The 9367-nt window shown below is 40.8% G+C and overlaps 2 protein-coding genes across 2 annotated transcripts; one reads left to right on the top strand and one right to left on the bottom strand.

The window, feature by feature from the left end:
- Positions 1 to 254: 254 nt before the first annotated feature.
- On the bottom strand, positions 255 to 3738 carry zgc:153896 (uncharacterized protein LOC569930 homolog). Its single transcript, XM_058648335.1, has 5 exons — positions 3469 to 3738; positions 2098 to 2243; positions 1401 to 2024; positions 735 to 957; positions 255 to 384 (listed from the first exon to the last, which is right to left on the bottom strand). Exons 1-5 carry the CDS (start codon positions 3716 to 3718, stop codon positions 320 to 322), a joined length of 1308 nt encoding a protein of 435 aa, XP_058504318.1. The 5' UTR covers positions 3719 to 3738; the 3' UTR covers positions 255 to 319.
- A 1849-nt stretch (positions 3739 to 5587) lies between these two features.
- mrps12 (mitochondrial ribosomal protein S12) lies at positions 5588 to 8935 on the top strand. The gene is made up of 3 exons (XM_058648343.1): positions 5588 to 5774; positions 6847 to 6900; positions 8398 to 8935. The coding sequence occupies exons 2-3, from the start codon at positions 6849 to 6851 to the stop codon at positions 8778 to 8780; spliced, it is 435 nt and encodes a 144-aa protein (XP_058504326.1). The 5' UTR covers positions 5588 to 5774; positions 6847 to 6848; the 3' UTR covers positions 8781 to 8935.
- The last annotated feature ends 432 nt before the right edge of the window (positions 8936 to 9367 follow it).

Genomic DNA, 9367 nt, shown 5'->3' with positions numbered 1-9367 from the left:
TTAATGCACAAAAATGTCACATGATTAATTTTAAACAAAAACTAGAAATGTTTTTCAGATGAACTGGTGAATCTGCTCGTAATGAACCAGTGAATTATTGACAAAGTCATAAAAACAAATGATATGCATAAATATTAAAGTCTTATAATTCAGATGGAGACGTGATGTTTCACATGATCACTCTGAACCCCAGTCCTGGATCAGTCTGAACCCCGGTCCTGGATCAGTCTGAACCCCGGTCCTGGATCAGTCTGAACCCCGGTCCTGGATCAGTCTGAACCCCGGTCCTGGATCAGTCTGAACCCCAGTCCTGGATCAGTCAGATGATGGTGAAGAGCAGCAGCAGCAGGGCAGCAGAAATGGAAGCTGTGACCTTTGACCCTCCTGAAACCAACAGACACACTGACATTAACAACACACTCATCGAGTAATCTGATTACTTTGCTATATGAAGTAATCTGATTATACGATGAGTACAGTGGCAGAGACTGTACTCTTATATAAGAAGTACTGGATTAGTACTTTGGTATATGAAGTAATCTGATTTAGTACATTGGAATATGTAATTATAGTAATCTGATTATATGAAAAGGACTGTAGTATATACAATACACTCATTACTGATATATAAGGTAATCTGATTACATGAGGAGAACCGTGGTATATGAAGTACTTTTGATGGGACGTCTCTGATACATATGAAATAATGTGACACATGCAGTTCCCCTCCTCACCACTGCGCAGCAGCATCTTCTCTGTCACTGCTAGCGAGCCGTTGTGCGGCGCCGGTTGGATCTGCAGTAGCTCACACATCAGTGCGTAAATGTGGACACTGTCGAATGGCTCCGACAGGAAGTTCTTCTTGAAGTCGGGTCCGAACGCTCTGAAGATGGTCTTCATGTCCATCTCTCTGTTGTGGAAACCGTGGTCCCCTCTGTTCACATAGACGATGAATCTCTGGCGGGAAACAAAAAGGAAACAGTGTCATGGCCGACTTTGTAGCATGGGTTGCTAATGTCAATGCTAGGCCAGAACAGCCTTGACCTCAAGCTGCGATGTTCGAGCCCTGACTCATAAACGTGATTTGAAGATGCCGCCGTTGTATGGTGTCCAACAACGGTACTGCAGTTTATACATCGTCTCCTTCTATTTCAGGGTCAAAGAGCGGGGAGGATATTTTGGTGCATCCGAGAACTCCAAGTCCGACTCAGTCCAACTAAGTGTATACATGCAGGAGTAATTGGACTATGAATCACATTATCCAGGTATGTTAGTCCGACTAGACTAGCTCGATATAATCGGACTAACATGTTTACACGATGTTAAGAAAACTGAATTATTGTCTTTGACTTTAACATGAATGTAAACACACTGAGTGAAAGTTTAAAGGTGAAACTCACTGAGTTCAGGTTAAATCCCAAATCTGCGACGACCACGATGGGAGGCAAGCGTTTGCTTTTCTTGAGATGGAAGTCCTCCGGGATCTCGTTTTTCTTGTAGACCGTCAGATTCGGCGCTCTGGACAGAGCGTCGTAAACCTCCTGCTCCTTCCCTGGCCGTGGTGTCAGGATACCAAACCCGCCGTAGTCCAGGATCTCAAAGCTGGCGAGCTTGAGTAAGTTCAGGTATTTCTGGAGGACGATCTCGTCCACCAGGGGTTTCTTCTTGATGGTGGTCATGCCGTGGTCGGAGGTGATGATGACGTTGAGGCTGTCAGTCAGGTTGTGCTGACCCATGGTCTTCCTCAGGTAACCAATGGTGCGGTCGATCTGCTCGATGATCTTCTTCCTGTCTGGGGTTTCCGGGCCTTTGACATGGCCCACGTTGTCCGGCTCGCCGTAGTACAGCGTCACCAGGTCGAAGTCTTCTTCTGAGAACCAGCTCATCACTTTATCAATGTTTTCTTGCCACTCCGTCTCGTTGTCATCCGGGAGACCGTGCAGCTCCACCAGTGCTCGGTTCACCGCCTGGCCACTGTAGTTGGCGCCACCTCCTGGGAAGTAGAAGGAAGCCGTTTTCAGACCCTAAAATGCAAAGTTTTGGTTATGTGTTATGTTTTGACTTGACATTTCTCATGGCTCATAGTTGACGACTCACCTGGTTCTGTGCGGTGATCCACAACGGCAGGACACCGTTGTCCCACCACTTCGACTTGGACAGAGTGACTTTGTGAGGCAGCTTCAGGTTCGTCTTGGCGTCGTACATCATATTGTGGACGACCTCGTGATCCTCCACCCACCTGCCTGACACACAGGAAGTAAAGTTTCAATTCAGAGAAAAAATCGTTGATGTTCTCCAAATGGAAGTTCCGTCTGAAACCAGGCTCATGTTGGATGATACGAGCGGTCGGTCACACTGGTGTCCACTCGCGTGTTTCTCCCTCTTTAGGGGTCGTCACGGTATATTTCATTTGATTTGGCAGAAGTTTTTCTTGTCAGATGTCCTTCATGATGCAACCCTTCCACTTTTTCGGGTTTAGGACAGACACTAGGCGCACACTGGCTGTGGCTGAGGTCAATCCCCGCAATGGGGATTGGGTATCTTTCACAGGGGTAGCCCAGCTCTTGGTGGGAGGAAACCAATGCAGACACGGGGAGAACATGCAAAAACCACACAGATAGATCCTAGACCAGGAATTGGACCTTACAGGCAACACAGTGGCTGAGACCATTAGCTCCTCAGGGAAATGTTTACTGACGTTATAAATCGAGTGAGAAGTAGAAGCTCATTTTCCCATCGACTTCCATTCTAATAGCAGAGTCGCCCCCTGGTGCACCAACAAGGAAGCGCTACGTCCAAACCACGGCTCGCCACCATCTATTGAACCAATCACACTTCAACACATACACATAAAGACTATCATAGATCTTAGCGGAGGCCACAGCTGTGTTTCATACTTTTACATTTATAGACATTTCCTCTCATAATTCAAAATATGAACACAACACTTCCTGTGTGCAGCTGATAGACTTTGGACTTTGTGGATTTTATCTAATCTCAGGTGGACAGAAAAAACGATAAGACAGCGTCATTGATAATTATTACAGTGTTGAACGTTTACTAGATTCATATTAAATCGACACTTGTTTATTTTCATATTGAATGAAAACAGTTTATGTTTCTACTTCATCCGCTTGTTTTTAATGTTTTAGTTCAAATAATCAACCCAAGTTAATATGAATCTGTTTATTTCATATAAAAATATTGAAATGTTGTCATTTCTCTCATCGTACTCAGACTTTTACAGTTTTTATACACAGTGGTATTTGTACCTTCTCTTCCATTAATATTATTAGTAGTATTATTGCTACAGGTAAGACTTTGTTTTTAATTGAACACTTTACATGGAGATAAATTCAAGATCCTGACTGAGACGTTTAAATCAACCCTGAGACAAAAGTTTTTCAAATGTTATTAGAAATAATTGAAATTGTCAAGAAGAACAGAATAAAAGAAGTAAATTGTTACCGGTGATGGTGGTGAAGTGGGACGGTGATGTCATGGTCAGCATTGGCGGGGTGATGTACTTGGCCTTGACCCCGTCCACTGACACCTGGTCCAGGTTCGGTGTGTCCACGTCCTGGTCGTAGTCCCACCTGAAGCCGTCAAAGGAAATCAGCAGCAGCTTGTTTCTGGGCGTCGTCTCGTTCAGCGGCTTTGCTGCGACGCAAAGCGCCGCTGCGACGACCAGGAGCAGCTCCAGTGTCTTCATCCTCATCCAGACTGAAGCAGCTCAGACTCACACGCTCACTAAATAACACACCTGAACCAAACACACACACACACACACACACACACCTGTGGGCAGGTTAATGTGTAACCACGGCTCTGTGATAGAGATCAGCTGACCCTCGGTGAAGGACGAGACCTTCGGCTGAACAGATGAAGTTTCATCACGGTTTGATCTGTGACCGGAGGACGAGCGATAAACCTGATTTACAGTAACAAGAGTTATGATGAGGACAGCATCCACATCATTAGTACCAGGAGGTACAAGTACTGCCATCAAATGTACCAGGAGGTACAAGTACTGCCATCAAATGCACCAGGTGGTACAATTACTGCCATCCAATAAACCAGGAGGTACAAGTACTGCCATCAAATGTACCAGGAGGTACAAGTACTGTCATCAAATGCACCAGGTGGTTCAAGTACTGCCATCAAATGTACCAGGTGGTACAAGTACTGCCGTCAAATGTACCAGGAGGTACAAGTCCTGCCATCAAATGCACCAGGAGGTACAAGTACTGCCATCAAATGTACCAGGTGGTACAAGTACTGCCATCAAATGTACCAGGAGGTACAAGTACTGCCATCAAATGTACCAGGTGGTACAAGTACTGCCATCAAATGTACCAGGAGGTACAAGTACTGCCATCAAATGTACCAGGTGGTACAAGTACTGCCATCCAATAAACCAGGAGGTACAAGTACTGCCATCAAATGTACCAGGTGGTACAAGTACTGCCATCAAATGTACCAGGTGGTACAAGTACTGCCATCAAATGAAAGCGGAGGTACACGTATTCTTCAAAAGTACCATCAGGCACAGGAGGTACAACTACTGTCATCAAAAGCAGGTAAAACAAATAGGTACAGGTACTGTCACTAAAAAGTACCCTGAGGTACAGGTACTTTCACTAATAGTCAGACTGTCAACAAAAGTACCAGGAGGTACAGGAACTGTCAGAGAAAATACTAGGAGAGGTAATCTTAAAAATGTACTGTCAAAGAAAATAACACGTACAATGAAGTCCGTGTACTGTCATTAAAAAAGTACCATGTTCATCATCAGCTCATGTTTATCTGATAATACTCAGATGTGATGACATCTGGTCACATGACTTTGTCTCTGAATCTCTTGACTTTTTGGAACAGTTTTTACTCGACAAACCTCAGACACTCACACACACACACACACACAAACACACACTCACACACACACACACACACACACGTCTAGATTTCTTAAAAGGATTAAAGTCTGTTGTTTTCGCGCTCATTAAATGACTCATCACACACACATACGTGATCTGTTACGATCAATGACCGTGATTAAAGTTTATTACTCTAAGTGAACATTGATAATTCATGTTATCAGATAAATAATTTATTTTATCTCACTGATGAAAGTCAGTCAATCATTTCACAAATAACAATAAAATGTACCGTCAATAAAATAATTTAATTTAAAATGTAAATTTAAATAATTAAAAAAATGTTCTTGTCTTTGTTTCGGTAGTATAATTATGGATTAACAATGTGGTCAACTGTTAGTGAATGACTTTAAATGTAAATATTTTTCAAAAAGAGAATTAAGAAATTAAAAAAGAATATTATAAATGTGTTTATAATATATATATGTATAAAATCTATGGGACAACTGACTTTTTGTGTTACGATTTTACAGAAAATGTGTTGTAATGTGTTTCAAACAGAATTTATTTGTTTTAAAAGTCAACTATTTGCGTATTTTGTGTTAGTTCAATGTTTTAAGAGTTGCTTTGATGTTTTTGTTTTTACTTTCACTGATTTAAAACGTACACAACTCTTATTTTTTTGCGGAAACAGTACCGGAAGTATTATTTTCGATGAGTACTTCCGGGTGAGTTCCTCACCCCTCAACCCTCGCGTTGAGACATTTAGTATTTGGTTATTTTTTCCTGATTAAAAAATGCAATAAAGATATTCAGATTTTTGTGTTTTTAAAGTTTATCTTCGCGGGGATTTTTTTCACCGGAACTTCGGCACAGTTTGTTCGCGACTCTGAGCAGGTGTGTGGATAAAAATCACTCATAACCTCTGTGGAGTGTCTTAGCTGCTAGCATCGCGTTAGCCGATAGACTGGAAACACTGTCAGTTAGCATTAGCACGTTGCCTCACGTTGTTGTTGTTGTTTTTTTGTGTGTACGTTTAAACGCTACGCGTGAAATGCAGCCACGTCCGGTTATGTTTTCATCACTGCTCCAAACGGAACACCAGACTCCATTAAAAAAACCTGACATTTTAGATTCACAGCTCTTTAGGAAGCTGAATGAAACCATTCAGCAAACACTTGACCCCTGACGAGTTTATCATCAGGGGTCACTCTTCACAAAGGCACCTATGATTCTCTCTTACGACATTTACAATAGTATGGTTTTCAGGTTTTTAGTAGCGGCTAGTCTCCTGGTTAAATCATAGAAATTAAAACCACAATACTGTTTCAAACAGTGACTGTCTCTTAACAGTGTCTAAAACTTAACCACAGCATCTTATTATTGTTTGAGTCACTCATGGGATCACTGAGATAATCAAAAGACACTTATGTTCCGTAATTAATAAAAAGTACATTTGTTGGCTCCTTGAGGCCTTAGAGATTGAGAGATTCGAAGTTATAGATCAATTTATCCCTTCAAAATAGATCTACCACCACTACTGAACATTTAAAGTCACTTCTCTCTGGACTTCACTTTTTTTATTGGCATGGATCTTATTAGATTTTTTACAGCTTAACTACGTTAATATTTTGCTTTTCTTTATCATGATGTACTGTGTGTTTATGTTGTTGCACCTTTGAACCCATGAATCATTTTTTAGAACAAGGTTTACAAAAGTGCATGAAAGCGTATGCTGAGGTTATAGAATATGGACAGATTACAATAGTAGATATGTTCGTTAACAATATTTATTATTGTTGTTGTTAATAATAATAATAAAATGTGGTGTTTAGTTGTTGCAAAATGCACACCATTCAATATAAAAACAAGCATATCTTGTTATTTTAATTCTAGTTATTGCAATATCATGATAGAATGAGTAAAATGTGTGCGTTTCACCGTCACTAACTCTGTGTCTGTGTTTCAGGGATGTCGTCGTCGCTGTGGAACCTGAAGCCACTGCTGACGTCACTCTTTCAAGGTGAGTTTCTGCCCCTGCACCACAGACGGAAATAAAAACACGACACAAATCCTGGTTCGGTGCAGTTTTATCATAATTGTGAACTGTGAATGATGTCACTCTGAGTTCAATGTGTTCCTGTGTCAACAGAACCTCACAAATGTGTTTATTTGGTGATTAATGTTGCTGTTAGAGCCAGGTTTGACTAGTTAGCCAGACTTATGAGTATTTTATGGTCTCACTTATTGGTTTCATTTTGTTTATTATGGTTCAATGATTAACCGCAGCGATGAATCGATTATTAAATTATCACTAATTTAATCTTTAACTGTTTTGATAATCGATCACACCAGTTATTGTGAATACCAGTTTTTGTAATTTTTCAGCTTCTTAAATGTGAATATTTTCTGCTTTCTTTGCTCCAACAAAGAATCATTTTTCGGTTTGTGGGAACAAAACTATTTTGAGGTTTTGGAAACATTTTTCAACCTTTTTCTGATATTTTATGACCCAAACAATAAATGATTTAGGAAATAATCAACTAATGAATCCACTGTCAAAATAATTAATCATAATTAACTGCTTAGAATTCACCCTTTTTTATATATAAAAAAAAGATATCATTTGAGTATTAAATGAAAGACACATTATTTTACGTGCACGCATGTGTGCATGTTATGACGTGATGTATACGTGCGTGTTGTGGGTGTGTGTGCCTTTGTGGTGGGGGAGTCTCTCATTATGTTAAACATGTCCTCGACAGGGGTTAAAAGACTCTTATCTCACAGTGTTACAGTAGACTGCATCCTCAACAAGTTACTCTCATTTTTTGCTAGTTTATTTTGTTGCTGTTGTTATTTTCTTTAATTTTCCTTTTATTCACAGAAAAAAGTGGTAAAATACCTAGGTTTACTTCCTTTGTTTTCAACAACTAACACAGCATTGGTCTGAATGGCATTTATTTTCTCATAATGTGAAACAAGTTCTCAACAAGGGATTAAAGCACTACACTTTTTCATTGGTCTCTTACTCTTATTCTCTTTTTAAATTTGTGTTATCTAAACCTAACACACATAAAGTTTAGGTAACAGATGTAAAGTGTGAAAGAATTTTAAAAGTTTAACACCTTGAGGACATGTTTAACATTGTGAGAGAAGCAATGCTAATTTCTTTCTATTCAATAGATAATAAGAGGGATAGAATGGAGTAAATATACAAATGAAACCAAATCCTAAGAACTAGATACAACTGATGTTTTACACGCCCGTCATAACATGTACACGCGTGTGCACGTGTAATAATGTGTGTTATTTATTATTCACTACTTACTTACTTACTAAAGTAGGACAGAATATTCACATACACGCCTTCATTTATAAAGATATGTTTACACAATTCTCCTTTAATACACTCCATCAAACTCCGTATGCCAGTTTTAATTCAAATGGTAAATTTGTCAGGTTGTGCGACTACGATGCAGTGATTATATATTTTTTTTGTTTTTTTTTCTTTCCTCAGCATCCCATCATGCCTCTGTGTGGCCACGCCCCCTCCTCTCCAGGACGATGGCCACCCTCAACCAGATGCACAGGCAGGGCAAACCCAAAGTACCTCCCAAGACCCTCGGCGCGACGTTTGGCCGCCCGCAGCTCAAGGCCGTGATCCTGAAGACCATGATCCGGAAGCCCAAGAAGCCCAATTCTGCTAACAGGAAGTGCGCGCGTGTGCGCCTGTCGAACGGTAAGGAGGCGGTGGCTTTCATCCCGGGAGAAGGACACAACCTGCAGGAGCACAACGTGGTGCTGGTGGAGGGCGGCAGGACGCAGGACCTGCCCGGCGTCAAGCTCAAAGTGGTGCGAGGCAAATACGACTGTGCTCATGTGGTCAAGAAGAAACAATAGTGAGAGTGGCGGTCGCTATGGTAGCGACGACTGCTCAACTACAGACTGTGTGACAGGAATCTGCCTTGGTGTCATCAGTGAACTTCAATCATTTGAACTGTAAATATCACTTGTGTGAAAACAATAAAGATGCGTCATGACAACAAACTCAAAAACGTTTACTTGATGCAGTGTTAATATTAAGTGTGTTTTTTTTTTGTCTGTGTGTGGACAGAGGCTCCATCTCAGTACCAGTGGACACACAGGGACACATAAAAAAAGCAACAATTAGCCACTCTATGACATCTTCAGAGCATGTTCATGTCTTTATCTCACTGTCGGACTGTTCCAACAGGAAACGGAAGTTTGTAAAGCACTCACTCTCCCACATCAAAGTCCATAAAGAAAATGATTTTAGCACACTGCTGCCTCGTGTGGTCACTGTGTCACTGAGGTAAGTCTGAATAAAAATCAAAGAATTTCAGATGCTGAATTTTACTTAATAAGTTATTTGAATTTAGTGATAGAGGCCGCAGTGGATCAACAACTCATGAGTGCTGTGATGTTTAAATCACTTATTTTCTCTATGGGGTTTGATGTGGAAGAGT

The sequence above is a fragment of the Solea solea genome, chromosome 13 (genome assembly GCF_958295425.1).
Source record: "Solea solea chromosome 13, fSolSol10.1, whole genome shotgun sequence".
In the NCBI taxonomy this organism is placed as follows: Eukaryota; Metazoa; Chordata; class Actinopteri; order Pleuronectiformes; family Soleidae; genus Solea; species Solea solea.
The sequence above is the reverse complement of the archived record's forward strand: the minus strand, read 5'-3'. Positions and strand labels throughout refer to the sequence as shown.